The following is a 27,848-nucleotide window of genomic DNA, read 5'->3' as shown; positions in this document are numbered from 1 at the left end:
GCGTGTTTGAGTTGGAAGTCGCCGGTAAGTGGAAGAAGGGAAATGTAAGCGCTGTTTTTAAAAAGGGGAGAAGCAGAAGTGCGTGGGAACTAGAGAGCGGTGAGTGTGGGCTTCGTTGCAGGCCAGGTGATGGTGGTGCTTCTCCAGGAAAGGGGAAATCCGCTAAGAGGTATGGAAAAGAAGGAGGTGATTGGTACCAGGGAAGATGGCTTTGCAAAGTGGATGTTTGCCGTTGCCGGCAGATTTGGCGAGGCTCTATGATTAGGGTTACACATCAGTGGTGGATAGGAGCAGAGGGAGTGGATAGGAGCAGAGGGAGTGAGGTGGTTTGTGCCTGGGCTTGTGCAAAGCGTTTGACAGGGTCTCGCCCAAGATCCTTGTGTCTTAGTCAGAGAGGCATGGATTGGATGGCTGTAGGACGGTGTGGATAAGGCAGATGAGCTGCGGCGGGTCATTGGAGTGTTAGGGTGTTTTTATTTTTGCGTTGTTGGCCAAAGTGTAGCAATGTTTTTGCAAAGAGGTTGCTGCAGGATGGTGCTTGGGCAGGAGGCATTGGGAAGAGTGGGCAGGGGCTGTTTGGAGCAGGGCTTGGCGTAGGTGTTGAGTGGAGAGTGCTTTGCCCTGGCGCAAAGAGTGTCTGCAGTGCTAGGGATACGAGAGGCAGTGGCAAGCGTTGTGTAATAGGTCTTTATTTTGTGTGGCACAAATGAATGAATAAGTAGAAAAATAAATAGGTGAATAAATAATTAAATAAATAAATCAACAAATGAATAAATAAGTGGGTACATAAATAAGTAGAAAAAGTCCCGTGTGTGAGTGCCTGGGAGAGGCTGTATCAATGGAGTGTCCGTGGTTGTAGGCTGCGGTGGCGCGCGGTGGTGAGAGCCGTGTCCGTTGTCCCGGGCTAGCGAGGTGAGGTGGGTTTGGGGCGTAGGTGTGGGAGCGTGGTGGGTGTGGGTGGGTGTGTGGGTGTTTGTGCTAGCGGCGCATGGTGCGTGCGAGGCTGTGGAGGTGCTGTAAAGCAGCGCGAGCTTCGAGGCGGACGTGGTCCCAGGCGCAGGCGCTGTGGTTGTGGGCGTGGAGGAAGAGCTGGATGTCCCTGAAGTACTTGTTGATGGTGAGCAGCGGGTTGCGTGGTCCTTTGAAGAGCGCGGCGCTGTCGGGGAGGCATTGCTCGAGGCGGTGGATGTGGTGCTGGAGTTTGTTGAGGAGGTCGTTGCGAGGCTGTGCGGGCCAGTGCTGGCGGGTGCTGTTGGTGCTGAGGGTGTGGAAGAGGTGCTGGAGGATGCGTAGGGCGGTGGCGGCGGCTTGGCGCGGGTGGAGATTGTTGAGCGGGAGGGTTTCGGGGAAGAAGGGCAGCTCTTGGAGGTGGCAGGGCTGTGTGTGGGCAGGGGCCATGTCCTGGAGGAGGCGCAGGGCGTCGCCAGGGAAGGTGTCGTCGTCGTGTGTCCAGAGCTGTTGGCAGGCGAGGCTGGTGGCGAGAGCGGTGAGGAGGAGCAGGAGCGCCGGGGCTGCGTGCGGCAGGCGTGGCTGTGGGGCTGCGGGCGCCGCCATGCTGGGGGTGTGGGTGCTGTCGAGTGGTGCTGGTCAGGAGGCTGGTGAGGCTGGGTGTTGCTGTTGATGCGCTGTGGTGGCTGTGCTTGGGGTGCTGCCAGGCGTGCGGCTTTGTAGGGCAGCAGCTTTCCCTTTGTCGCTTTCTGATTGCTGGGAGTTTCCACCCGTGCTTTCCAGTCTGGGCTGGTGGCTGTGGTGGTCTTGGGGCAGTGTTTTGTTGGGCTGTGTGTGGTTGGGGATTGTGGTGGCAGTGGTTTGCCACTGGAGAGTGGCCGTAGTGTGTGAGCGGGCTTGCGAAAGCGCTGGGTCAGAGGCATCGGGGTCGGGTGTGTTGGGGAGGGGTGTTGGCTGTTCCCTTTCAGCTGCAGGGCCAGCTTTAGGGCCTGGAGTGTGCAGCTGAAGTCTCCTTTGTGCCTAAGATTGGTTTCCACCTGCAAAGTCCTGGGGGTGGCTGTGGTCACTTTTCCTTTCACTTGGTGGCTGTGGTCACTTTTCCTTTCACTTGGTGGCTGGCCTGTGTTTTCATCTTCGCCACCGTTTTCCTTTTGTGGTTGCAAAGGATGTGCAGTGATGTCAAGTGGGCCAGGTCCGGGTATCTCCGTCATGGGGTGAATGGCTGGGTCAGTGGCAGTGTGCAAGTGGCTGTGTGTGGGCATGGGCCTTGGATCCCTTGAAGTGTTCTTGCCTGGAATGGCCCTAGGTGCAGCCTTGGAAGCTGAGGTGGCAGGGCAAGGAGACATTAAAAACCTGGGCTCAGTGAAGGAGGAGCAGGAAAACGGGAAGTGCTTGGCTGCTCGTGTGTTGCTTGCGCGGTGTCTGTGGAGCCCCGTGTTGAGGCCCAGAGGGAGAGCATGGTCGTGTTTGCCCTGCTGGCGTGGATGAGGCAGTTGGAGAGCGAATGGCGCCTGGCGTCCTCCATCAGAGAAATGGTGTTGTGTTTTAGGATTGCCGAAGCCCTGTCCTGGCAGAGCGAGTGTCCCCTTGAGCGCTCTTTAGTTCAGGAGAGGCGTGGAGGTCTTGGAGGGGATGTCTCTGAAGATGCAGAGGGGAGCAGAGCACGTCTCGCGTGAGAAAGGCTGGGGGAGGTGAGCTTCTTCAGCTGGAGTAGAAGAAGACTTGCTGGGAGTTTCAGATGTCTTTAAATCGGACCCCAGGTGTGGGGAGCGGTGAAGAGGAATTGGTGGTATTTTGAGATCTGCGTGGCGATGATATGGCTGGCCTCGTGGGGACATAGTGGTGTTGTTCTTATGAGTTGATTGTGGGATTTGAAAGTTTTAGGCTTTTGGGGCAAAGAGGCCGTGGGGACGAACCGACGATAGTAACCTTGTGTGTCAGTGAGGTGCAGGCGCCCTGCGGAAGTGGCGAAAGGGAAAGGGTGGGAGCCCTGCGTGAAGAATGAAGGTGCCAAGGCCAGTGTTGGATAGGGTGAGGTTTGAGACCGTGTAGGGAACGTGACTATGTAGAAGTGCATGGGGCCTGATGAGGCTGAGCTGTGATTGCTGAGGGAATTGTCCGATGGAGTTGCTCGGGCAGCGCGGATCACTTTTGCCACCTGGCGTGTTTGAGTTGGAAGTCACCGGTAAGTGGAAGAAGGGAAATGTAAGCGCTGTTTTTAAAAAGGGGAGAAGCAGAAGTGCGTGGGAACTAGAGAGCGGTGAGTGTGGGCTTCGTTGCAGGCCAGGTGATGGTGGTGCTTCTCCAGGAAAGGGGAAATCCGCTAAGAGGTATGGAAAAGAAGGAGGTGATTGGTACCAGGGAAGATGGCTTTGCAAAGTGGATGTTTGCCGTTGCCGGCAGATTTGGCGAGGCTCTATGATTAGGGTTACACATCAGTGGTGGATAGGAGCAGAGGGAGTGGATAGGAGCAGAGGGAGTGAGGTGGTTTGTGCCTGGGCTTGTGCAAAGCGTTTGACAGGGTCTCGCCCAAGATCCTTGTGTCTTAGTCAGAGAGGCATGGATTGGATGGCTGTAGGACGGTGTGGATAAGGCAGATGAGCTGCGGCGGGTCATTGGAGTGTTAGGGTGTTTTTATTTTTGCGTTGTTGGCCAAAGTGTAGCAATGTTTTTGCAAAGAGGTTGCTGCAGGATGGTGCTTGGGCAGGAGGCATTGGGAAGAGTGGGCAGGGGCTGTTTGGAGCAGGGCTTGGCGTAGGTGTTGAGTGGAGAGTGCTTTGCCCTGGCGCAAAGAGTGTCTGCAGTGCTAGGGATACGAGAGGCAGTGGCAAGCGTTGTGTAATAGGTCTTTATTTTGTGTGGCACAAATGAATGAATAAGTAGAAAAATAAATAGGTGAATAAATAATTAAATAAATAAATCAACAAATGAATAAATAAGTGGGTACATAAATAAGTAGAAAAAGTCCCGTGTGTGAGTGCCTGGGAGAGGCTGTATCAATGGAGTGTCCGTGGTTGTAGGCTGCGGTGGCGCGCGGTGGTGAGAGCCGTGTCCGTTGTCCCGGGCTAGCGAGGTGAGGTGGGTTTGGGGCGTAGGTGTGGGAGCGTGGTGGGTGTGGGTGGGTGTGTGGGTGTTTGTGCTAGCGGCGCATGGTGCGTGCGAGGCTGTGGAGGTGCTGTAAAGCAGCGCGAGCTTCGAGGCGGACGTGGTCCCAGGCGCAGGCGCTGTGGTTGTGGGCGTGGAGGAAGAGCTGGATGTCCCTGAAGTACTTGTTGATGGTGAGCAGCGGGTTGCGTGGTCCTTTGAAGAGCGCGGACGCTGTCGGGGAGGCATTGCTCGAGGCGGTGGATGTGGTGCTGGAGTTTGTTGAGGAGGTCGTTGCGAGGCTGTGCGGGCCAGTGCTGGCGGGTGCTGTTGGTGCTGAGGGTGTGGAAGAGGTGCTGGAGGATGCGTAGGGCGGTGGCGGCGGCTTGGCGCGGGTGGAGATTGTTGAGCGGGAGGGTTTCGGGGAAGAAGGGCAGCTCTTGGAGGTGGCATGGCTGTGTGTGGGCAGGGGCCATGTCCTGGAGGAGGCGCAGGGCGTCGCCAGGGAAGGTGTCGTCGTCGTGTGTCCAGAGCTGTTGGCAGGCGAGGCTGGTGGCGAGAGCGGTGAGGAGGAGCAGGAGCGCCGGGGCTGCGTGCGGCAGGCGTGGCTGTGGGGCTGCGGGCGCCGCCATGCTGGGGGTGTGGGTGCTGTCGAGTGGTGCTGGTCAGGAGGCTGGTGAGGCTGGGTGTTGCTGTTGATGCGCTGTGGTGGCTGTGCTTGGGGTACTGCCCGGCATGCGGCTTTGTAGGGCAGCAGCTTTCCCTTTGTCGCTTTCTGATTGCTGGGAGTTTCCACCCGTGCTTTCCAGTCTGGGCTGGTGGCTGTGGTGGTCTTGGGGCAGTGTTTTGTTGGGCTGTGTGTGGTTGGGGATTGTGGTGGCAGTGGTTTGCCACTGGAGAGTGGCCGTAGTGTGTGAGCGGGCTTGCGAAAGCGCTGGGTCAGAGGCATCGGGGTCGGGTGTGTTGGGGAGGGGTGTTGGCTGTTCCCTTTCAGCTGCAGGGCCAGCTTTAGGGCCTGGAGTGTGCAGCTGAAGTCTCCTTTGTGCCTAAGATTGGTTTCCACCTGCAAAGTCCTGGGGGTGGCTGTGGTCACTTTTCCTTTCACTTGGTGGCTGTGGTCACTTTTCCTTTCACTTGGTGGCTGGCCTGTGTTTTCATCTTCGCCACCGTTTTCCTTTTGTGGTTGCAAAGGATGTGCAGTGATGTCAAGTGGGCCAGGTCCGGGTATCTCCGTCATGGGGTGAATGGCTGGGTCAGTGGCAGTGTGCAAGTGGCTGTGTGTGGGCATGGGCCTTGGATCCCTTGAAGTGTTCTTGCCTGGAATGGCCCTAGGTGCAGCCTTGGAAGCTGAGGTGGCAGGGCAAGGAGACATTAAAAACCTGGGCTCAGTGAAGGAGGAGCAGGAAAACGGGAAGTGCTTGGCTGCTCGTGTGTTGCTTGCGCGGTGTCTGTGGAGCCCCGTGTTGAGGCCCAGAGGGAGAGCATGGTCGTGTTTGCCCTGCTGGCGTGGATGAGGCAGTTGGAGAGCGAATGGCGCCTGGCGTCCTCCATCAGAGAAATGGTGTTGTGTTTTAGGATTGCCGAAGCCCTGTCCTGGCAGAGCGAGTGTCCCCTTGAGCGCTCTTTAGTTCAGGAGAGGCGTGGAGGTCTTGGAGGGGATGTCTCTGAAGATGCAGAGGGGAGCAGAGCACGTCTCGCGTGAGAAAGGCTGGGGGAGGTGAGCTTCTTCAGCTGGAGTAGAAGAAGACTTGCTGGGAGTTTCAGATGTCTTTAAATCGGACCCCAGGTGTGGGGAGCGGTGAAGAGGAATTGGTGGTATTTTGAGATCTGCGTGGCGATGATATGGCTGGCCTCGTGGGGACATAGTGGTGTTGTTCTTATGAGTTGATTGTGGGATTTGAAAGTTTTAGGCTTTTGGGGCAAAGAGGCCGTGGGGACGAACCGACGATAGTAACCTTGTGTGTCAGTGAGGTGCAGGCGCCCTGCGGAAGTGGCGAAAGGGAAAGGGTGGGAGCCCTGCGTGAAGAATGAAGGTGCCAAGGCCAGTGTTGGATAGGGTGAGGTTTGAGACCGTGTAGGGAACGTGACTATGTAGAAGTGCATGGGGCCTGATGAGGCTGAGCTGTGATTGCTGAGGGAATTGTCCGATGGAGTTGCTCGGGCAGCGCGGATCACTTTTGCCACCTGGCGTGTTTGAGTTGGAAGTCGCCGGTAAGTGGAAGAAGGGAAATGTAAGCGCTGTTTTTAAAAAGGGGAGAAGCAGAAGTGCGTGGGAACTAGAGAGCGGTGAGTGTGGGCTTCGTTGCAGGCCAGGTGATGGTGGTGCTTCTCCAGGAAAGGGGAAATCCGCTAAGAGGTATGGAAAAGAAGTAGGTGATTGGTACCAGGGAAGATGGCTTTGCAAAGTGGATGTTTGCCGTTGCCGGCAGATTTGGCGAGGCTCTATGATTAGGGTTACACATCAGTGGTGGATAGGAGCAGAGGGAGTGGATAGGAGCAGAGGGAGTGCGGTGGTTTGTGCCTGGGCTTGTGCAAAGCGTTTGACAGGGTCTCGCCCAAGATCCTTGTGTCTTAGTCAGAGAGGCATGGATTGGATGGCTGTAGGACGGTGTGGATAAGGCAGATGAGCTGCGGCGGGTCATTGGAGTGTTAGGGTGTTTTTATTTTTGCGTTGTTGGCCAAAGTGTAGCAATGTTTTTGCAAAGAGGTTGCTGCAGGATGGTGCTTGGGCAGGAGGCATTGGGAAGAGTGGGCAGGGGCTGTTTGGAGCAGGGCTTGGCGTAGGTGTTGAGTGGAGAGTGCTTTGCCCTGGCGCAAAGAGTGTCTGCAGTGCTAGGGATACGAGAGGCAGTGGCAAGCGTTGTGTAATAGGTCTTTATTTTGTGTGGCACAAATGAATGAATAAGTAGAAAAATAAATAGGTGAATAAATAATTAAATAAATAAATCAACAAATGAATAAATAAGTGGGTACATAAATAAGTAGAAAAAGTCCCGTGTGTGAGTGCCTGGGAGAGGCTGTATCAATGGAGTGTCCGTGGTTGTAGGCTGCGGTGGCGCGCGGTGGTGAGAGCCGTGTCCGTTGTCCCGGGCTAGCGAGGTGAGGTGGGTTTGGGGCGTAGGTGTGGGAGCGTGGTGGGTGTGGGTGGGTGTGTGGGTGTTTGTGCTAGCGGCGCATGGTGCGTGCGAGGCTGTGGAGGTGCTGTAAAGCAGCGCGAGCTTCGAGGCGGATGTGGTCCCAGGCGCAGGCGCTGTGGTTGTGGGCGTGGAGGAAGAGCTGGATGTCCCTGAAGTACTTGTTGATGGTGAGCAGCGGGTTGCGTGGTCCTTTGAAGAGCGCGGCGCTGTCGGGGAGGCATTGCTCGAGGCGGTGGATGTGGTGCTGGAGTTTGTTGAGGAGGTCGTTGCGAGGCTGTGCGGGCCAGTGCTGGCGGGTGCTGTTGGTGCTGAGGGTGTGGAAGAGGTGCTGGAGGATGCGTAGGGCGGTGGCGGCGGCTTGGCGCGGGTGGAGATTGTTGAGCGGGAGGGTTTCGGGGAAGAAGGGCAGCTCTTGGAGGTGGCAGGGCTGTGTGTGGGCAGGGGCCATGTCCTGGAGGAGGCGCAGGGCGTCACCAGGGAAGGTGTCGTCGTCGTGTGTCCAGAGCTGTTGGCAGGCGAGGCTGGTGGCGAGAGCGGTGAGGAGGAGCAGGAGCGCCGGGGCTGCGTGCGGCAGGCGTGGCTGTGGGGCTGCGGGCGCCGCCATGCTGGGGGTGTGGGTGCTGTCGAGTGGTGCTGGTCAGGAGGCTGGTGAGGCTGGGTGTTGCTGTTGATGCGCTGTGGTGGCTGTGCTTGGGGTACTGCCCGGCATGCGGCTTTGTAGGGCAGCAGCTTTCCCTTTGTCGCTTTCTGATTGCTGGGAGTTTCCGCCCGTGCTTTCCAGTCTGGGCTGGTGGCTGTGGTGGTCTTGGGGCAGTGTTTTGTTGGGCTGTGTGTGGTTGGGGATTGTGGTGGCAGTGGTTTGCCACTGGAGAGTGGCCGTAGTGTGTGAGCGGGCTTGCGAAAGCGCTGGGTCAGAGGCATCGGGGTCGGGTGTGTTGGGGAGGGGTGTTGGCTGTTCCCTTTCAGCTGCAGGGCCAGCTTTAGGGCCTGGAGTGTGCAGCTGAAGTCTCCTTTGTGCCTAAGATTGGTTTCCACCTGCAAAGTCCTGGGGGTGGCTGTGGTCACTTTTCCTTTCACTTGGTGGCTGTGGTCACTTTTCCTTTCACTTGGTGGCTGGCCTGTGTTTTCATCTTCGCCACCGTTTTCCTTTTGTGGTTGCAAAGGATGTGCAGTGATGTCAAGTGGGCCAGGTCCGGGTATCTCCGTCATGGGGTGAATGGCTGGGTCAGTGGCAGTGTGCAAGTGGCTGTGTGTGGGCATGGGCCTTGGATCCCTTGAAGTGTTCTTGCCTGGAATGGCCCTAGGTGCAGCCTTGGAAGCTGAGGTGGCAGGGCAAGGAGACATTAAAAACCTGGGCTCAGTGAAGGAGGAGCAGGAAAACGGGAAGTGCTTGGCTGCTCGTGTGTTGCTTGCGCGGTGTCTGTGGAGCCCCGTGTTGAGGCCCAGAGGGAGAGCATGGTCGTGTTTGCCCTGCTGGCGTGGATGAGGCAGTTGGAGAGCGAATGGCGCCTGGCGTCCTCCATCAGAGAAATGGTGTTGTGTTTTAGGATTGCCGAAGCCCTGTCCTGGCAGAGCGAGTGTCCCCTTGAGCGCTCTTTAGTTCAGGAGAGGCGTGGAGGTCTTGGAGGGGATGTCTCTGAAGATGCAGAGGGGAGCAGAGCACGTCTCGCGTGAGAAAGGCTGGGGGAGGTGAGCTTCTTCAGCTGGAGTAGAAGAAGACTTGCTGGGAGTTTCAGATGTCTTTAAATCGGACCCCAGGTGTGGGGAGCGGTGAAGAGGAATTGGTGGTATTTTGAGATCTGCGTGGCGATGATATGGCTGGCCTCGTGGGGACATAGTGGTGTTGTTCTTATGAGTTGATTGTGGGATTTGAAAGTTTTAGGCTTTTGGGGCAAAGAGGCCGTGGGGACGAACCGACGATAGTAACCTTGTGTGTCAGTGAGGTGCAGGCGCCCTGCGGAAGTGGCGAAAGGGAAAGGGTGGGAGCCCTGCGTGAAGAATGAAGGTGCCAAGGCCAGTGTTGGATAGGGTGAGGTTTGAGACCGTGTAGGGAACGTGACTATGTAGAGGTGCATGGGGCCTGATGAGACTGAGCTGTGATTGCTGAGGGAATTGTCCGATGGAGTTGCTCGGGCAGCGCGGATCACTTTTGCCACCTGGCGTGTTTGAGTTGGAAGTCGCCGGTAAGTGGAAGAAGGGAAATGTAAGCGCTGTTTTTAAAAAGGGGAGAAGCAGAAGTGCGTGGGAACTAGAGAGCGGTGAGTGTGGGCTTCGTTGCAGGCCAGGTGATGGTGGTGCTTCTCCAGGAAAGGGGAAATCCGCTAAGAGGTATGGAAAAGAAGGAGGTGATTGGTACCAGGGAAGATGGCTTTGCAAAGTGGATGTTTGCCGTTGCCGGCAGATTTGGCGAGGCTCTATGATTAGGGTTACACATCAGTGGTGGATAGGAGCAGAGGGAGTGGATAGGAGCAGAGGGAGTGAGGTGGTTTGTGCCTGGGCTTGTGCAAAGCGTTTGACAGGGTCTCGCCCAAGATCCTTGTGTCTTAGTCAGAGAGGCATGGATTGGATGGCTGTAGGACGGTGTGGATAAGGCAGATGAGCTGCGGCGGGTCATTGGAGTGTTAGGGTGTTTTTATTTTTGCGTTGTTGGCCAAAGTGTAGCAATGTTTTTGCAAAGAGGTTGCTGCAGGATGGTGCTTGGGCAGGAGGCATTGGGAAGAGTGGGCAGGGGCTGTTTGGAGCAGGGCTTGGCGTAGGTGTTGAGTGGAGAGTGCTTTGCCCTGGCGCAAAGAGTGTCTGCAGTGCTAGGGATACGAGAGGCAGTGGCAAGCGTTGTGTAATAGGTCTTTATTTTGTGTGGCACAAATGAATGAATAAGTAGAAAAATAAATAGGTGAATAAATAATTAAATAAATAAATCAACAAATGAATAAATAAGTGGGTACATAAATAAGTAGAAAAAGTCCCGTGTGTGAGTGCCTGGGAGAGGCTGTATCAATGGAGTGTCCGTGGTTGTAGGCTGCGGTGGCACGCGGTGGTGAGAGCCGTGTCCGTTGTCCCGGGCTAGCGAGGTGAGGTGGGTTTGGGGCGTAGGTGTGGGAGCGTGGTGGGTGTGGGTGGGTGTGTGGGTGTTTGTGCTAGCGGCGCATGGTGCGTGCGAGGCTGTGGAGGTGCTGTAAAGCAGCGCGAGCTTCGAGGCGGATGTGGTCCCAGGCGCAGGCGCTGTGGTTGTGGGCGTGGAGGAAGAGCTGGATGTCCCTGAAGTACTTGTTGATGGTGAGCAGCGGGTTGCGTGGTCCTTTGAAGAGCGCGGACGCTGTCGGGGAGGCATTGCTCGAGGCGGTGGATGTGGTGCTGGAGTTTGTTGAGGAGGTCGTTGCGAGGCTGTGCGGGCCAGTGCTGGCGGGTGCTGTTGGTGCTGAGGGTGTGGAAGAGGTGCTGGAGGATGCGTAGGGCGGTGGCGGCGGCTTGGCGCGGGTGGAGATTGTTGAGCGGGAGGGTTTCGGGGAAGAAGGGCAGCTCTTGGAGGTGGCATGGCTGTGTGTGGGCAGGGGCCATGTCCTGGAGGAGGCGCAGGGCGTCGCCAGGGAAGGTGTCGTCGTCGTGTGTCCAGAGCTGTTGGCAGGCGAGGCTGGTGGCGAGAGCGGTGAGGAGGAGCAGGAGCGCCGGGGCTGCGTGCGGCAGGCGTGGCTGTGGGGCTGCGGGCGCCGCCATGCTGGGGGTGTGGGTGCTGTCGAGTGGTGCTGGTCAGGAGGCTGGTGAGGCTGGGTGTTGCTGTTGATGCGCTGTGGTGGCTGTGCTTGGGGTACTGCCCGGCATGCGGCTTTGTAGGGCAGCAGCTTTCCCTTTGTCGCTTTCTGATTGCTGGGAGTTTCCGCCCGTGCTTTCCAGTCTGGGCTGGTGGCTGTGGTGGTCTTGGGGCAGTGTTTTGTTGGGCTGTGTGTGGTTGGGGATTGTGGTGGCAGTGGTTTGCCACTGGAGAGTGGCCGTAGTGTGTGAGCGGGCTTGCGAAAGCGCTGGGTCAGAGGCATCGGGGTCGGGTGTGTTGAGGAGGGGTGTTGGCTGTTCCCTTTCAGCTGCAGGGCCAGCTTTAGGGCCTGGAGTGTGCAGCTGAAGTCTCCTTTGTGCCTAAGATTGGTTTCCACCTGCAAAGTCCTGGGGGTGGCTGTGGTCACTTTTCCTTTCACTTGGTGGCTGTGGTCACTTTTCCTTTCACTTGGTGGCTGGCCTGTGTTTTCATCTTCGCCACCGTTTTCCTTTTGTGGTTGCAAAGGATGTGCAGTGATGTCAAGTGGGCCAGGTCCGGGTATCTCCGTCATGGGGTGAATGGCTGGGTCAGTGGCAGTGTGCAAGTGGCTGTGTGTGGGCATGGGCCTTGGATCCCTTGAAGTGTTCTTGCCTGGAATGGCCCTAGGTGCAGCCTTGGAAGCTGAGGTGGCAGGGCAAGGAGACATTAAAAACCTGGGCTCAGTGAAGGAGGAGCAGGAAAACGGGAAGTGCTTGGCTGCTCGTGTGTTGCTTGCGCGGTGTCTGTGGAGCCCCGTGTTGAGGCCCAGAGGGAGAGCATGGTCGTGTTTGCCCTGCTGGCGTGGATGAGGCAGTTGGAGAGCGAATGGCGCCTGGCGTCCTCCATCAGAGAAATGGTGTTGTGTTTTAGGATTGCCGAAGCCCTGTCCTGGCAGAGCGAGTGTCCCCTTGAGCGCTCTTTAGTTCAGGAGAGGCGTGGAGGTCTTGGAGGGGATGTCTCTGAAGATGCAGAGGGGAGCAGAGCACGTCTCGCGTGAGAAAGGCTGGGGGAGGTGAGCTTCTTCAGCTGGAGTAGAAGAAGACTTGCTGGGAGTTTCAGATGTCTTTAAATCGGACCCCAGGTGTGGGGAGCGGTGAAGAGGAATTGGTGGTATTTTGAGATCTGCGTGGCGATGATATGGCTGGCCTCGTGGGGACATAGTGGTGTTGTTCTTATGAGTTGATTGTGGGATTTGAAAGTTTTAGGCTTTTGGGGCAAAGAGGCCGTGGGGACGAACCGACGATAGTAACCTTGTGTGTCAGTGAGGTGCAGGCGCCCTGCGGAAGTGGCGAAAGGGAAAGGGTGGGAGCCCTGCGTGAAGAATGAAGGTGCCAAGGCCAGTGTTGGATAGGGTGAGGTTTGAGACCGTGTAGGGAACGTGACTATGTAGAGGTGCATGGGGCCTGATGAGACTGAGCTGTGATTGCTGAGGGAATTGTCCGATGGAGTTGCTCGGGCAGCGCGGATCACTTTTGCCACCTGGCGTGTTTGAGTTGGAAGTCGCCGGTAAGTGGAAGAAGGGAAATGTAAGCGCTGTTTTTAAAAAGGGGAGAAGCAGAAGTGCGTGGGAACTAGAGAGCGGTGAGTGTGGGCTTCGTTGCAGGCCAGGTGATGGTGGTGCTTCTCCAGGAAAGGGGAAATCCGCTAAGAGGTATGGAAAAGAAGGAGGTGATTGGTACCAGGGAAGATGGCTTTGCAAAGTGGATGTTTGCCGTTGCCGGCAGATTTGGCGAGGCTCTATGATTAGGGTTACACATCAGTGGTGGATAGGAGCAGAGGGAGTGGATAGGAGCAGAGGGAGTGCGGTGGTTTGTGCCTGGGCTTGTGCAAAGCGTTTGACAGGGTCTCGCCCAAGATCCTTGTGTCTTAGTCAGAGAGGCATGGATTGGATGGCTGTAGGACGGTGTGGATAAGGCAGATGAGCTGCGGCGGGTCATTGGAGTGTTAGGGTGTTTTTATTTTTGCGTTGTTGGCCAAAGTGTAGCAATGTTTTTGCAAAGAGGTTGCTGCAGGATGGTGCTTGGGCAGGAGGCATTGGGAAGAGTGGGCAGGGGCTGTTTGGAGCAGGGCTTGGCGTAGGTGTTGAGTGGAGAGTGCTTTGCCCTGGCGCAAAGAGTGTCTGCAGTGCTAGGGATACGAGAGGCAGTGGCAAGCGGTGTGTAATAGGTCTTTATTTTGTGTGGCACAAATGAATGAATAAGTAGAAAAATAAATAGGTGAATAAATAATTAAATAAATAAATCAACAAATGAATAAATAAGTGGGTACATAAATAAGTAGAAAAAGTCCCGTGTGTGAGTGCCTGGGAGAGGCTGTATCAATGGAGTGTCCGTGGTTGTAGGCTGCGGTGGCGCGCGGTGGTGAGAGCCGTGTCCGTTGTCCCGGGCTAGCGAGGTGAGGTGGGTTTGGGGCGTAGGTGTGGGAGCGTGGTGGGTGTGGGTGGGTGTGTGGGTGTTTGTGCTAGCGGCGCATGGTGCGTGCGAGGCTGTGGAGGTGCTGTAAAGCAGCGCGAGCTTCGAGGCGGATGTGGTCCCAGGCGCAGGCGCTGTGGTTGTGGGCGTGGAGGAAGAGCTGGATGTCCCTGAAGTACTTGTTGATGGTGAGCAGCGGGTTGCGTGGTCCTTTGAAGAGCGCGACGCTGTCGGGGAGGCATTGCTCGAGGCGGTGGATGTGGTGCTGGAGTTTGTTGAGGAGGTCGTTGCGAGGCTGTGCGGGCCAGTGCTGGCGGGTGCTGTTGGTGCTGAGGGTGTGGAAGAGGTGCTGGAGGATGCGTAGGGCGGTGGCGGCGGCTTGGCGCGGGTGGAGATTGTTGAGCGGGAGGGTTTCGGGGAAGAAGGGCAGCTCTTGGAGGTGGCAGGGCTGTGTGTGGGCAGGGGCCATGTCCTGGAGGAGGCGCAGGGCGTCACCAGGGAAGGTGTCGTCGTCGTGTGTCCAGAGCTGTTGGCAGGAGAGGCTGGTGGCGAGAGCGGTGAGGAGGAGCAGGAGCGCCGGGGCTGCGTGCGGCAGGCGTGGCTGTGGGGCTGCGGGCGCCGCCATGCTGGGGGTGTGGGTGCTGTCGAGTGGTGCTGGTCAGGAGGCTGGTGAGGCTGGGTGTTGCTGTTGATGCGCTGTGGTGGCTGTGCTTGGGGTACTGCCCGGCATGCGGCTTTGTAGGGCAGCAGCTTTCCCTTTGTCGCTTTCTGATTGCTGGGAGTTTCCGCCCGTGCTTTCCAGTCTGGGCTGGTGGCTGTGGTGGTCTTGGGGCAGTGTTTTGTTGGGCTGTGTGTGGTTGGGGATTGTGGTGGCAGTGGTTTGCCACTGGAGAGTGGCCGTAGTGTGTGAGCGGGCTTGCGAAAGCGCTGGGTCAGAGGCATCGGGGTCGGGTGTGTTGGGGAGGGGTGTTGGCTGTTCCCTTTCAGCTGCAGGGCCAGCTTTAGGGCCTGGAGTGTGCAGCTGAAGTCTCCTTTGTGCCTAAGATTGGTTTCCACCTGCAAAGTCCTGGGGGTGGCTGTGGTCACTTTTCCTTTCACTTGGTGGCTGTGGTCACTTTTCCTTTCACTTGGTGGCTGGCCTGTGTTTTCATCTTCGCCACCGTTTTCCTTTTGTGGTTGCAAAGGATGTGCAGTGATGTCAAGTGGGCCAGGTCCGGGTATCTCCGTCATGGGGTGAATGGCTGGGTCAGTGGCAGTGTGCAAGTGGCTGTGTGTGGGCATGGGCCTTGGATCCCTTGAAGTGTTCTTGCCTGGAATGGCCCTAGGTGCAGCCTTGGAAGCTGAGGTGGCAGGGCAAGGAGACATTAAAAACCTGGGCTCAGTGAAGGAGGAGCAGGAAAACGGGAAGTGCTTGGCTGCTCGTGTGTTGCTTGCGCGGTGTCTGTGGAGCCCCGTGTTGAGGCCCAGAGGGAGAGCATGGTCGTGTTTGCCCTGCTGGCGTGGATGAGGCAGTTGGAGAGCGAATGGCGCCTGGCGTCCTCCATCAGAGAAATGGTGTTGTGTTTTAGGATTGCCGAAGCCCTGTCCTGGCAGAGCGAGTGTCCCCTTGAGCGCTCTTTAGTTCAGGAGAGGCGTGGAGGTCTTGGAGGGGATGTCTCTGAAGATGCAGAGGGGAGCAGAGCACGTCTCGCGTGAGAAAGGCTGGGGGAGGTGAGCTTCTTCAGCTGGAGTAGAAGAAGACTTGCTGGGAGTTTCAGATGTCTTTAAATCGGACCCCAGGTGTGGGGAGCGGTGAAGAGGAATTGGTGGTATTTTGAGATCTGCGTGGCGATGATATGGCTGGCCTCGTGGGGACATAGTGGTGTTGTTCTTATGAGTTGATTGTGGGATTTGAAAGTTTTAGGCTTTTGGGGCAAAGAGGCCGTGGGGACGAACCGACGATAGTAACCTTGTGTGTCAGTGAGGTGCAGGCGCCCTGCGGAAGTGGCGAAAGGGAAAGGGTGGGAGCCCTGCGTGAAGAATGAAGGTGCCAAGGCCAGTGTTGGATAGGGTGAGGTTTGAGACCGTGTAGGGAACGTGACTATGTAGAGGTGCATGGGGCCTGATGAGACTGAGCTGTGATTGCTGAGGGAATTGTCCGATGGAGTTGCTCGGGCAGCGCGGATCACTTTTGCCACCTGGCGTGTTTGAGTTGGAAGTCGCCGGTAAGTGGAAGAAGGGAAATGTAAGCGCTGTTTTTAAAAAGGGGAGAAGCAGAAGTGCGTGGGAACTAGAGAGCGGTGAGTGTGGGCTTCGTTGCAGGCCAGGTGATGGTGGTGCTTCTCCAGGAAAGGGGAAATCCGCTAAGAGGTATGAAAAAGAAGGAGGTGATTGGTACCAGGGAAGATGGCTTTGCAAAGTGGATGTTTGCCGTTGCCGGCAGATTTGGCGAGGCTCTATGATTAGGGTTACACATCAGTGGTGGATAGGAGCAGAGGGAGTGGATAGGAGCAGAGGGAGTGAGGTGGTTTGTGCCTGGGCTTGTGCAAAGCGTTTGACAGGGTCTCGCCCAAGATCCTTGTGTCTTAGTCAGAGAGGCATGGATTGGATGGCTGTAGGACGGTGTGGATAAGGCAGATGAGCTGCGGCGGGTCATTGGAGTGTTAGGGTGTTTTTATTTTTGCGTTGTTGGCCAAAGTGTAGCAATGTTTTTGCAAAGAGGTTGCTGCAGGATGGTGCTTGGGCAGGAGGCATTGGGAAGAGTGGGCAGGGGCTGTTTGGAGCAGGGCTTGGCGTAGGTGTTGAGTGGAGAGTGCTTTGCCCTGGCGCAAAGAGTGTCTGCAGTGCTAGGGATACGAGAGGCAGTGGCAAGCGTTGTGTAATAGGTCTTTATTTTGTGTGGCACAAATGAATGAATAAGTAGAAAAATAAATAGGATGATAAATAATTAAATAAATAAATCAACAAATGAATAAATAAGTGGGTACATAAATAAGTAGAAAAAGTCCCGTGTGTGAGTGCCTGGGAGAGGCTGTATCAATGGAGTGTCCGTGGTTGTAGGCTGCGGTGGCGCGCGGTGGTGAGAGCCGTGTCCGTTGTCCCGGGCTAGCGAGGTGAGGTGGGTTTGGGGCGTAGGTGTGGGAGCGTGGTGGGTGTGGGTGGGTGTGTGGGTGTTTGTGCTAGCGGCGCATGGTGCGTGCGAGGCTGTGGAGGTGCTGTAAAGCAGCGCGAGCTTCGAGGCGGACGTGGTCCCAGGCGCAGGCGCTGTGGTTGTGGGCGTGGAGGAAGAGCTGGATGTCCCTGAAGTACTTGTTGATGGTGAGCAGCGGGTTGCGTGGTCCTTTGAAGAGCGCGGCGCTGTCGGGGAGGCATTGCTCGAGGCGGTGGATGTGGTGCTGGAGTTTGTTGAGGAGGTCGTTGCGAGGCTGTGCGGGCCAGTGCTGGCGGGTGCTGTTGGTGCTGAGGGTGTGGAAGAGGTGCTGGAGGATGCGTAGGGCGGTGGCGGCGGCTTGGCGCGGGTGGAGATTGTTGAGCGGGAGGGCTTGGGGGAAGAAAGGCAGCTCTTGGAGGTGGCAGGGCTGTGTGTGGGCAGGGGCCATGTCCTGGAGGAGGCGCAGGGCGTCGCCAGGGAAGGTGTCGTCGTCGTGTGTCCAGAGCTGTTGGCAGGCGAGGCTGGTGGCGAGAGCGGTGAGGAGGAGCAGGAGCGCCGGGGCTGCGTGCGGCAGGCGTGGCTGTGGGGCTGCGGGCGCCGCCATGCTGGGGGTGTGGGTGCTGTCGAGTGGTGCTGGTCAGGAGGCTGGTGAGGCTGGGTGTTGCTGTTGATGCGCTGTGGTGGCTGTGCTTGGGGTACTGCCCGGCATGCGGCTTTGTAGGGCAGCAGCTTTCCCTTTGTCGCTTTCTGATTGCTGGGAGTTTCCGCCCGTGCTTTCCAGTCTGGGCTGGTGGCTGTGGTGGTCTTGGGGCAGTGTTTTGTTGGGCTGTGTGTGGTTGGGGATTGTGGTGGCAGTGGTTTGCCACTGGAGAGTGGCCGTAGTGTGTGAGCGGGCTTGCGAAAGCGCTGGGTCAGAGGCATCGGGGTCGGGTGTGTTGGGGAGGGGTGTTGGCTGTTCCCTTTCAGCTGCAGGGCCAGCTTTAGGGCCTGGAGTGTGCAGCTGAAGTCTCCTTTGTGCCTAAGATTGGTTTCCACCTGCAAAGTCCTGGGGGTGGCTGTGGTCACTTTTCCTTTCACTTGGTGGCTGTGGTCACTTTTCCTTTCACTTGGTGGCTGGCCTGTGTTTTCATCTTCGCCACCGTTTTCCTTTTGTGGTTGCAAAGGATGTGCAGTGATGTCAAGTGGGCCAGGTCCGGGTATCTCCGTCATGGGGTGAATGGCTGGGTCAGTGGCAGTGTGCAAGTGGCTGTGTGTGGGCATGGGCCTTGGATCCCTTGAAGTGTTCTTGCCTGGAATGGCCCTAGGTGCAGCCTTGGAAGCTGAGGTGGCAGGGCAAGGAGACATTAAAAACCTGGGCTCAGTGAAGGAGGAGCAGGAAAACGGGAAGTGCTTGGCTGCTCGTGTGTTGCTTGCGCGGTGTCTGTGGAGCCCCGTGTTGAGGCCCAGAGGGAGAGCATGGTCGTGTTTGCCCTGCTGGCGTGGATGAGGCAGTTGGAGAGCGAATGGCGCCTGGCGTCCTCCATCAGAGAAATGGTGTTGTGTTTTAGGATTGCCGAAGCCCTGTCCTGGCAGAGCGAGTGTCCCCTTGAGCGCTCTTTAGTTCAGGAGAGGCGTGGAGGTCTTGGAGGGGATGTCTCTGAAGATGCAGAGGGGAGCAGAGCACGTCTCGCGTGAGAAAGGCTGGGGGAGGTGAGCTTCTTCAGCTGGAGTAGAAGAAGACTTGCTGGGAGTTTCAGATGTCTTTAAATCGGACCCCAGGTGTGGGGAGCGGTGAAGAGGAATTGGTGGTATTTTGAGATCTGCGTGGCGATGATATGGCTGGCCTCGTGGGGACATAGTGGTGTTGTTCTTATGAGTTGATTGTGGGATTTGAAAGTTTTAGGCTTTTGGGGCAAAGAGGCCGTGGGGACGAACCGACGATAGTAACCTTGTGTGTCAGTGAGGTGCAGGCGCCCTGCGGAAGTGGCGAAAGGGAAAGGGTGGGAGCCCTGCGTGAAGAATGAAGGTGCCAAGGCCAGTGTTGGATAGGGTGAGGTTTGAGACCGTGTAGGGAACGTGACTATGTAGAGGTGCATGGGGCCTGATGAGACTGAGCTGTGATTGCTGAGGGAATTGTCCGATGGAGTTGCTCGGGCAGCGCGGATCACTTTTGCCACCTGGCGTGTTTGAGTTGGAAGTCGCCGGTAAGTGGAAGAAGGGAAATGTAAGCGCTGTTTTTAAAAAGGGGAGAAGCAGAAGTGCGTGGGAACTAGAGAGCGGTGAGTGTGGGCTTCGTTGCAGGCCAGGTGATGGTGGTGCTTCTCCAGGAAAGGGGAAATCCGCTAAGAGGTATGGAAAAGAAGGAGGTGATTGGTACCAGGGAAGATGGCTTTGCAAAGTGGATGTTTGCCGTTGCCGGCAGATTTGGCGAGGCTCTATGATTAGGATTACACATCAGTGGTGGATAGGAGCAGAGGGAGTGGATAGGAGCAGAGGGAGTGCGGTGGTTTGTGCCTGGGCTTGTGCAAAGCGTTTGACAGGGTCTCGCCCAAGATCCTTGTGTCTTAGTCAGAGAGGCATGGATTGGATGGCTGTAGGACGGTGTGGATAAGGCAGATGAGCTGCGGCGGGTCATTGGAGTGTTAGGGTGTTTTTATTTTTGCGTTGTTGGCCAAAGTGTAGCAATGTTTTTGCAAAGAGGTTGCTGCAGGATGGTGCTTGGGCAGGAGGCATTGGGAAGAGTGGGCAGGGGCTGTTTGGAGCAGGGCTTGGCATAGGTGTTGAGTGGAGAGTGCTTTGCCCTGGCGCAAAGAGTGTCTGCAGTGCTAGGGATACGAGAGGCAGTGGCAAGCGTTGTGTAATAGGTCTTTATTTTGTGTGGCACAAATGAATGAATAAGTAGAAAAATAAATAGGTGAATAAATAATTAAATAAATAAATCAACAAATGAATAAATAAGTGGGTACATAAATAAGTAGAAAAAGTCCCGTGTGTGAGTGCCTGGGAGAGGCTGTATCAATGGAGTGTCCGTGGTTGTAGGCTGCGGTGGCGCGCGGTGGTGAGAGCCGTGTCCGTTGTCCCGGGCTAGCGAGGTGAGGTGGGTTTGGGGCGTAGGTGTGGGAGCGTGGTGGGTGTGGGTGGGTGTGTGGGTGTTTGTGCTAGCGGCGCATGGTGCGTGCGAGGCTGTGGAGGTGCTGTAAAGCAGCGCGAGCTTCGAGGCGGACGTGGTCCCAGGCGCAGGCGCTGTGGTTGTGGGCGTGGAGGAAGAGCTGGATGTCCCTGAAGTACTTGTTGATGGTGAGCAGCGGGTTGCGTGGTCCTTTGAAGAGCGCGGCGCTGTCGGGGAGGCATTGCTCGAGGCGGTGGATGTGGTGCTGGAGTTTGTTGAGGAGGTCGTTGCGAGGCTGTGCGGGCCAGTGCTGGCGGGTGCTGTTGGTGCTGAGGGTGTGGAAGAGGTGCTGGAGGATGCGTAGGGCGGTGGCGGCGGCTTGGCGCGGGTGGAGATTGTTGAGCGGGAGGGTTTCGGGGAAGAAGGGCAGCTCTTGGAGGTGGCAGGGCTGTGTGTGGCCAGGGGCCATGTCCTGGAGGAGGCGCAGGGCGTCGCCAGGGAAGGTGTCGTCGTCGTGTGTCCAGAGCTGTTGGCAGGCGAGGCTGGTGGCGAGAGCGGTGAGGAGGAGCAGGAGCGCCAGGGCTGCGTGCGGCAGGCGTGGCTGTGGGTCTGCGGGCGCCGCCATGCTGGGGGTGTGGGTGCTGTCGAGTGGTGCTGGTCAGGAGGCTGGTGAGGCTGGGTGTTGCTGTTGATGCGCTGTGGTGGCTGTGCTTGGGGTCCTGCCAGGCGTGCGGCTTTGTAGGGCAGCAGCTTTCCCTTCATCGCTTTCTGATTGCTGGGAGTTTCCGCCCGTGCTTTCCAGTCTGGGCTGGTGGCTGTGGTGGTCTTGGGACAGTGTTTTGTTTGGGTGTTCGAGGTTCAGGATGGGTTTTTTCAATTTTTTCTTTTTTCCACTGTTTCTGTGTGTCATCCATTTGTGCTGGGTGGTGAAACGGTAAAGTAGTACCACTTCTGTCATTTGTCATGGTGTTGTGGTTTTTCTGTGGTTTTTCTTTCTTTCTTGGAGCATCTCTCATTCAGCTTTGTTTCACTGAATTTCCCTTCTTGCTCTTTGTTGGCCACTCTTCTTCTGTTGTCATTTAGTATCTTGGACTTTTTCCTGAAGTTAGGTGTAATGCAGACAGAATTTTGGAGTTTTTTAAAGAATGGTTATATCATTCTCTCTGTGCTCCTCTGATGTTAGGCATCTTGAGGGTTTTTATTTTAGCGGTTCCTAACTGAGAATTGCACTGGTGGGGTTTTGCCAACTAAGGTTTTAGTGTAAAGAAAAGGAAGTGGTGGTCCTGGCAAGTTTCTAGTTAGTAACTGCTAAGGTGTTGAGCTGATACAGTTGTTCTAGCTTGCAATGCATGCGAGTCAATCATTTAATTGTTTAAAATTCCAGTTGCTCCCTTTAACTACGTTGTTTCCATCACACACCTTTTCCTATTATACATAGAAATCCTTCCCTTTGACAGAATAACCTCCAGGTTGTTCCTTGAGGCTGAACAAAAATCTTTGAAATAATTGTATTGTTCTCTTGTTTGTTATTAAGGTGACTTTTAAAGGATTGGTGTAATATAACACTGTACATGTATTTACAACTCCTGGTATATTGTGTCATAGCTAATTCTGTTCAAAATTCTTTAATCATGGTCTTAATTACAGTAATTTCCCGAATTACGCACACCCTTTTCACTAAAATTTTGATCAATACCCAGAAGTGCGCCTTATAATCCAGTGCACCTTACATATGGACAATGTTCGGAAATTTTCCAGCCCAGAAGTACGAGCTGTGAACCGAGCCGCTAGCGGGGTTGGCCTTGCGGGAGCCCTGAGCCGCGAGTGGGGGTGGCCCTGTGGGAGCCCTGAGCCGCGAGTAGGGGTGGCCCTGTGGGAGCCCTGAGCCACGACGGGTGGCGCTGCCGCGGGAGCACTGAGCCACGAGGGTGGGTCGCACCGCAGGATTCCTGAGCTACAGCAGCCGCGGGAGCTGCGCCAGCTGGCGCTGGGGGCAGGTGGAAGCACTGGGGCCCCCGGCACATGGAAGGCACCTGGGGCTGTGTTTTAAGGCTACGCCAATCTGTGAAAAATGTTTGCAAATTGAGCACCAGTAAACCCCATGGTCATGCAATTCCGTTACTAATTAATTGCTTTGTTGCGTGTGGATCCTTGCTGGGGCGGGGGGGGGGAGAAAGGTGCGCCTTATATATGGACAAAGTTTTGAAATTCGCCAACACCCGGAAGTGCGCCTTATAATCTGGTGCGCCTTATAGTGTTGAAATTACTGTAATAATTTGTTTTTCCCTTGTAAATATATTTCCTATATAAATGCTTAGGTAAATGCATCCATAATGTTACAGGACAAAGTTGTATTACGAAGGCTTAGTTACACCTATATAATTCTTTAGCGATTAACCATTTGCCAAATCTAGGCCTAGGATTAGATTAAACTGCACACAGACTTGTCTGAGAAGAAGTTTAGCAAGCAATGAGGTCCTTTTTGAACCTCTATGGGAAGCCTTAATGTTTTCCAAAGCTCTTATTCCACCTGGGACGCTTCCCAAGTCTACTTGTAATTCTCCGTTAGGGTTTTTTTTTTGTTGTTTTCTATCTACTGAATGCTTGTTTTCTTTTTATTCATATGAATAATTTGATCCTTTTAAGCTTTTGAAAGAGTTATAAAGTGGTTTATTTCTCAGGATCCTCAGGAGCTCCTTAAGTTGAGGTGGTGGCTCTGTGTCTAAGCACCTGAGCACTGAATGTTTGTTGATGAAGCTTCTGCAGTCTCTTGCTTCCCTTTTCTGTTTGACTTTCATTGTGGTGGGCTTTAAGAAATCTCCTCTAAGCTGTTGCTTTTGAACAATAAAGGATTTTTTAAAACTAATTTTAATTGTATATTATGCCCTGGTTATCCCAAGTGGAGTGTGATGCTGAGAGGAGTTTGTATCCCAAGAACCTGCTCATGTCCTTGTCCAGTGATGCTTTTAGGTCTCCAGGAATGCTTATCACTCAACCTCTCTAATTCCTATTCTGGTGTTGTATCACCAGAATACAAAATGTGATACAGTTGCATTTATTCTTTCATGTTTGAATTCCCTGTATTCCAGCATGTGTCATTACCACCACTCCTGTTTTCGTCTGAGAGCGGTTTAGTTCCTTCAGCTGCTTCAGAAAAGACAGAACCAATTATGTCCTCATTCCTGACATCACAGGGTACTTCCAGATAGGAGCATCAGGAGGACAGTGGCACAATGTGGAGGTTTCATCCTGAGGAGTCCTGGTGTGTACCTGAATATATAAGAGAGCTGGTGGAAAAGCTCACCAAGCCACTTCCTGTCATTTACCAGCAGTCCTGGCTAACCAAGGTGGTCACAGGCAACTGGTGGCCAGTGTAATGCTTATCTGCAGAAAGGGTCAGAAGTAGAATCTGGGGAGCTACAGGCCTGTCAGCCTGAACTTGGTGCTAGGGAAGCTCATGGAGATCTTCTTGAGTGCACATCACATGGCACGCACAGGAGATCTAGGGGCTCAGGCTCTGCCAGCATGGGTTTGTGAAAGGCGTAACTGCCCAACCCAATCTCCTTCTGTAACACGGTGATCCTTTTAGTGGATGGGGGAAAGTCTGGGGATGTTGACTTCCTGGACTTTAGAAAAGTCTTTGACCCTGTATCCCATAGAATTCTCTTGGGGACTTCAGCTGCTTGTGGCTTGGACACTCTGTTCTCTGAATTAAAAACTGCCTGATGCCTGACCCAGAGAATGCTGGTGAATGGAATTAGTTGCAGCAGGCAGCTGGTCACCAGTGGTGTTCCCCAGGGCTCTGTACTGGGGCCAGCCCTGTTATTTGTACTGATGATCTGAATGAGGGAATCAAGAGCTCCTTTAGTCAGTTTGAGTACAACACTGAGTTGGGTGGGAGTGTAGATCTGCTGGAGGGCGGGAAGGCTCTGCAGAGGGCTCTGCACAGGCTGGATCCATGGGCTGAGGCCACTTGTGTGAGGTTCAACAAGGCCAAGTGCTGGGTCCTGCCCTTGAGTCACAACAGCCCCCTGCAGCTCCAGGCTGGGACAGAGAGGCTGGAAAGCTGCTGAGAGGGAAAGGACCTGGAGGTGCTGGTTTTCAGTGGCTGGACATGAGCTGGAGTGTACCCAGGTGGCCAGGAAGGCCAATGGCACCAGGCTTGTGTCAGCAATAGTGTGGCCAGCAGGAGCAGGGCAGTGCCCATCCCCCTGTGCTGGGGGCACTGGTGAGGCCACACCTGGAATGTGCGTTCAGCTTTGTTTCCTCAGAGCAAGAAGGGCACTGAGGTGCTGGAGCATGTCCAGGGAAAGAAATAGAGGTGGGGAGGGGTCTGTAGAGTGAGTCATATGAGGAGCAGCTGAGGGAACTGGGGGAGTTTAGTGTGAGGAAAAGAAGGCTTGGGGGAACCTTATCGCTCTCTACAATGATGTAATAGGAGGTTATAACCATGTGGGGATTGGTCATTTCTCCCAGCAACTAGCAATAGGGGAGGAAATGGCCTCAAGTTGTGCTGGGGAGGTTCAGGTTGGGTATTAGGGAAAAATTCTTCATTGAAGGAGTTGTCAAGGATTGGAACAGGCTCCCTAGGGAAGTGGTGGAGACACCATCCTTGGAACTGTTCAAAAATTGAGTAGATGTGGCACTTCATGATATAGCTTAGTGATATTTGGTCAAAAGGTTTGATGATCTTTGAGTCTTTTCCAGCTTTAATGATTCTATGATTCTGTATTTGGTCCTCTTGTTTTCTCACTCAGCTAAATGGGAAGTGATCATTAGTGTTTGTATAGAGCAGTGTCCTTGCAGTCATGCAGTGGTGGAGGTTGTTTGAGCACAAGAAACAACCTCTTTGTCCCATGCAGGAGGAGGCCAGTGCTGCTGACCTGGGGAGATACTTTTGAATTGGTGGTTGATGGTGATGGTGGAGTGTGAAGCTGCTGGTGCTGGTGATGAGAGAGTGGATCCTGATTTCAGTTCATAACTAGGCAGAAACACCAATTTAGTGTAGTGGTTTTGGTTCACCAATTTGAAATTTTCCTGCTATGAGATAGGATTAGGAGGAAGGCACAACAGGCTCAACTTTATATGGTACAAAAAGAAACTTCATTACTAGAAACTAAGGAAAAAAAAAGATAACTCAGAATAAAATTTTAGACCACTCTTCTTCCCCCACACACTTCTTTTCTTTCACACTGAAAACATACAGAAAACAACTCAGTTTACCATCTCTAAAATAGTCTTTCACCAATTTAATTGGGAGAGGAGACTTCTCTCTTCAGTCTATGGAGATTTCTCCACAAGAAACAGTTTTCTCGTGGCCTTGATGTCACAGTGATCAGCTGCCCAGGAGAATGGAGATCTGATCACTGTGTAAAAATCCCTTCCTTGACTAACAGTATTCCCACAACCATTACTGAGGACTGTGTCAACTTATGAGGCACACTTTAAGGATTATAACAGTTCAAACAAAAGCTCTCTTCATCTTTGAAAAGAGAGGTTTTTCTTCCTCATCTTCTTCCTTGTCTTCTTCCTCATCTTCTTCCTCGGGGAGCAGCAGGGGTCGTCTCCCTATTCAAACTTAGTGGATCACAGCAAATTCAACCTCTACTTACGTTAATACCAATACCTCTGCTCATATCTACAGTTACAACAGTCATATCTATCCCATAATATCTTATGTGTTATAGGGAAACAAGGGTCTCTTCTCCATAGCATAAAAAAAGAGGGAAATTTCAGTCCATGACTCTCCATTCCTCACCTAGGACGTGACTCCTCCTTCTGTCTGACCTTGGTGTTTTCATGCTGTTTCTGTGCGTATCATCGTCTTGGTCATTTTTTGCTCAGGAGAGGGAGCAAAGTACCTGCAAAGTCTCATTCTGAGCTTTGAAAGAGTTAATACCTTGCCTGGGCAGCAGAGGATCCTGTGATCTCTTCCAGGTGGGGCTGCCGGAGCTATTTATGATACAGTCTTTGAAGGCCCAGCTGGGACTGGGCTAGTAATGTAGGGCCCAGCCAGAAAGTGGTGATGAGTTTTCTGGCTGCATGGCTGTTTTCTGGCGTTTGCTGCATTCAATTCCAGCCATGGGCTGAGGGTCTTCCCCGGGGGTCTTCCCTCTATCCTGCCTACCAGGCAAAGGGCATGGAGGCCCTCGCCAGAGCAGGGCCCAGCTGTGTCTCCCCCAGGCCGCACAGGCAGCGGGGCAGGCCTGGCCACCTGGAGCTGCTCCGGGTTGGTGGCAGGGCAGGGTTCTGCTGAGCCATGAGCTCCCTGGCCACACCAGGGGCGAGGATCTTAGCAACAGCTCTCTCCTCCCCCTGCCCTTCTGGGTCCCTGGTTGAAAATGGGGCCCAGTGGTTTCCTGAGCCCTGTGGCAGAGCCTGCCCACCCCTGCCCAACCTGGGCCACTTGGAGGGGGCCCGGGCCAGGGTTATCTTGTGAGAGGCCAGAAAGGAAAGAGAGCTTTTCCAGAGTTTTTTGTATGTACAGTAATTTCACGAGTACAAGCCGCACCATTTTCACAAAAATTTTGGTGGAATCCCGGAAGTGCGGCTAGTACTCTGGGGCAGCGAATATATTAACAATATTCTAAAAGCTGCCAACACGGAAGTGAGAGCCCACAGCAGCCCCAAGCCAAGCTGGAGCCCGGCCAGCCCCGGCAGAGGTGGGAAAGCCTGGCAGAGGCGGGGCCAGTGGTGTGGGGGGCGGGTGGCAGAACCCAGGCCAGCAGCGTGGGGCGGGGGGGCGGCAGAGCCCGAGCCAGCAGCATGGGGGAGTCTGGCAGAACTGGGGCTAGCAGTGCAGGGGAGCCCAGCAGAACCGGGGCCAGCAGTGCTGGGGAGCCCGGCGGCACGGGGGCCTGCAGTGCCGGCCAGGGTGAGCAAACGCGGTGGCAGCGGTGCAGATGGCGGGGGGTGAGTGAGCCTGGCGGCGGCAGCAACACCCAGCCGGCCCCGAGCGGCCCCGCCGAGCCATAGTGCCAAACCCCGTTGGCAACCATGAGCGGGCCGAGCCTGCCTGGCCCTGCCCCGAGCCAGTAAACCCCGCTATGCCGCGATTCTGTTACTAATTGGCAAATTTGTGAAAGTTGCACACAGATCCTCGTTACGAACAAAAGTGTGGCTAATATTCGGGTGCGGCTTTTTTATTGACAAAGACATCAATGTATAAGCCGGGAGTGCGGCTTATACTCCGTGCGGCTTGTATTCGTGAAATTACTGTACATGTGTGTTTCACAAAGACATACTGGTGTAACAATATGTCAATATTAAAAATCCGACACTGATCGCCAGCTTTTACTGCCCAGGTCTCGGCAGGTAAAAATTTCAGGAAACCTTTACAAACAACCACAGCAGTCAGTTTCCTTCAGGAAATACTGTGCTGGTTGGGTTGGACTATATTGGGTGGTGGTGTTTGAGTGATGGATCTCTTTGCTTGCTAATGATGTGTTGGGGTAAAGAAGGACAAGGACAATGTGCTCTGTGTACTGCAGCAGGTCCCCATAGCCACTGAGGTGTAAGCACAGGCAGGAGCATGTTGGACCAGTTGTGGTGGCTGTAGCAGAGCAGTGAGCAGTTCTGGACATCTCCTGTAGGTTTTGTTTCTTCTTTTTGGTGTTTCTTGGATGGAGTTGGTAGCACTGGGCTTCTGTTCCTTGTCCAAATGTTTGCAGACCTTGATGGGTCCCCTCCTTGATTCTTTGAGGTGCAACTTGACTATGCCACCCTTTTGTTTCCAAAGCAGTGCTGTGGCATTGCACAGTGGTTGGTTGTGGTGGGTTAATGGTTTGGAGGTGACTTTAATGTCTTAGCATTCCTGGAGGTCTGAAAGGGAGAGTGTGGTGGTGGAAGAGGAGGAAGGCATCATGTGCAGGGCAGGCATCACGCCATCTGGGGTTAAATGGGTACCCCAATGGTCTGGCAGCTGTAAGAGATGCCTGGGGACTGCAGGACCATCATTCCCTGCAAATGGTCTGCTGTCCATAGCGTTTGACCCAGGCAGGAGGTATTGGCAAGATGGGCTGCAGGAGGGAGACTCATTCCTGCTTGCCTGAAGGAACTGTGTCTTTGCCTGTCAGGTATAAGCGTGAAGCACAATGACCACGACTTTACTTTTTCATTCTTTTTTGTTTATACAAAAAGTCTTTATTTCTGACAAAAGAATAAATAAATAAATAAATAAATGCATGGCCGGCCACATAAATAAACAAGTAATTAATTAAGTAAACAAAAGGTCTGTGATAAATAGTGATTGGCATAGCTGTCC

The 27,848-nt window shown here is 54.5% G+C and overlaps 6 protein-coding genes and 1 pseudogene across 6 annotated transcripts; all 7 read right to left on the bottom strand.

Annotated features, from left to right (window-relative positions):
- Positions 1 to 6: 6 nt before the first annotated feature.
- On the bottom strand, positions 7 to 1,562 carry LOC117010855 (interferon-like). Its single transcript, XM_033085883.2, has one exon. The coding sequence runs from the start codon at positions 1,552 to 1,554 to the stop codon at positions 979 to 981; it is 576 nt and encodes a 191-aa protein (XP_032941774.1). The 5' UTR covers positions 1,555 to 1,562; the 3' UTR covers positions 7 to 978.
- A 2,524-nt stretch (positions 1,563 to 4,086) lies between these two features.
- LOC117010852 (interferon-like) lies at positions 4,087 to 4,672 on the bottom strand. Its single transcript, XM_033085880.2, is given in 2 exon segments — positions 4,087 to 4,256; positions 4,258 to 4,672. Coding segments are annotated over 2 exon segments (576 nt in total). The 5' UTR covers positions 4,665 to 4,672; the 3' UTR covers position 4,087.
- Positions 4,673 to 7,196: 2,524 nt separating this feature from the next.
- LOC117010854 (interferon-like) lies at positions 7,197 to 10,196 on the bottom strand. The gene has a single exon (XM_033085881.2). The coding sequence runs from the start codon at positions 7,771 to 7,773 to the stop codon at positions 7,198 to 7,200; it is 576 nt and encodes a 191-aa protein (XP_032941772.1). The 5' UTR covers positions 7,774 to 10,196; the 3' UTR covers position 7,197.
- Positions 10,197 to 10,241: 45 nt separating this feature from the next.
- Positions 10,242 to 11,198, bottom strand: LOC117010853 (annotated as a pseudogene).
- Positions 11,199 to 13,120: 1,922 nt separating this feature from the next.
- LOC117010857 (interferon-like) lies at positions 13,121 to 16,275 on the bottom strand. Its single transcript, XM_033085885.1, has one exon. It carries the CDS (start codon positions 13,990 to 13,992, stop codon positions 13,417 to 13,419), a length of 576 nt encoding a protein of 191 aa, XP_032941776.1. The 5' UTR covers positions 13,993 to 16,275; the 3' UTR covers positions 13,121 to 13,416.
- An 11-nt stretch (positions 16,276 to 16,286) lies between these two features.
- On the bottom strand, positions 16,287 to 19,242 carry LOC117010856 (interferon-like). The gene has a single exon (XM_033085884.1). The coding sequence runs from the start codon at positions 17,099 to 17,101 to the stop codon at positions 16,526 to 16,528; it is 576 nt and encodes a 191-aa protein (XP_032941775.1). The 5' UTR covers positions 17,102 to 19,242; the 3' UTR covers positions 16,287 to 16,525.
- A 9-nt stretch (positions 19,243 to 19,251) lies between these two features.
- LOC117010858 (interferon-like) lies at positions 19,252 to 21,121 on the bottom strand. Its single transcript, XM_033085886.1, has one exon. The coding sequence runs from the start codon at positions 20,208 to 20,210 to the stop codon at positions 19,635 to 19,637; it is 576 nt and encodes a 191-aa protein (XP_032941777.1). The 5' UTR covers positions 20,211 to 21,121; the 3' UTR covers positions 19,252 to 19,634.
- Positions 21,122 to 27,848: the final 6,727 nt, after the last annotated feature.

The sequence above is a fragment of the Catharus ustulatus genome, chromosome Z (genome assembly GCF_009819885.2).
Source record: "Catharus ustulatus isolate bCatUst1 chromosome Z, bCatUst1.pri.v2, whole genome shotgun sequence".
Taxonomy (NCBI): domain Eukaryota; kingdom Metazoa; phylum Chordata; class Aves; order Passeriformes; family Turdidae; genus Catharus; species Catharus ustulatus.
Note: the sequence above shows the minus strand (reverse complement) of the source record. Positions and strands in the feature narration are given on the sequence as shown.

Bases quoted from the DNA above. Each gene is read 5' to 3' on its own strand.
- LOC117010855 (XM_033085883.2), bottom strand. From the start codon at position 1,554: ATGGCGGCGCCCGCAGCCCCACAGCCACGCCTGCCGCACGCAGCCCCG.
- LOC117010854 (XM_033085881.2), bottom strand. From the start codon at position 7,773: ATGGCGGCGCCCGCAGCCCCACAGCCACGCCTGCCGCACGCAGCCCCG.
- LOC117010857 (XM_033085885.1), bottom strand. From the start codon at position 13,992: ATGGCGGCGCCCGCAGCCCCACAGCCACGCCTGCCGCACGCAGCCCCG.
- LOC117010856 (XM_033085884.1), bottom strand. From the start codon at position 17,101: ATGGCGGCGCCCGCAGCCCCACAGCCACGCCTGCCGCACGCAGCCCCG.
- LOC117010858 (XM_033085886.1), bottom strand. From the start codon at position 20,210: ATGGCGGCGCCCGCAGACCCACAGCCACGCCTGCCGCACGCAGCCCTG.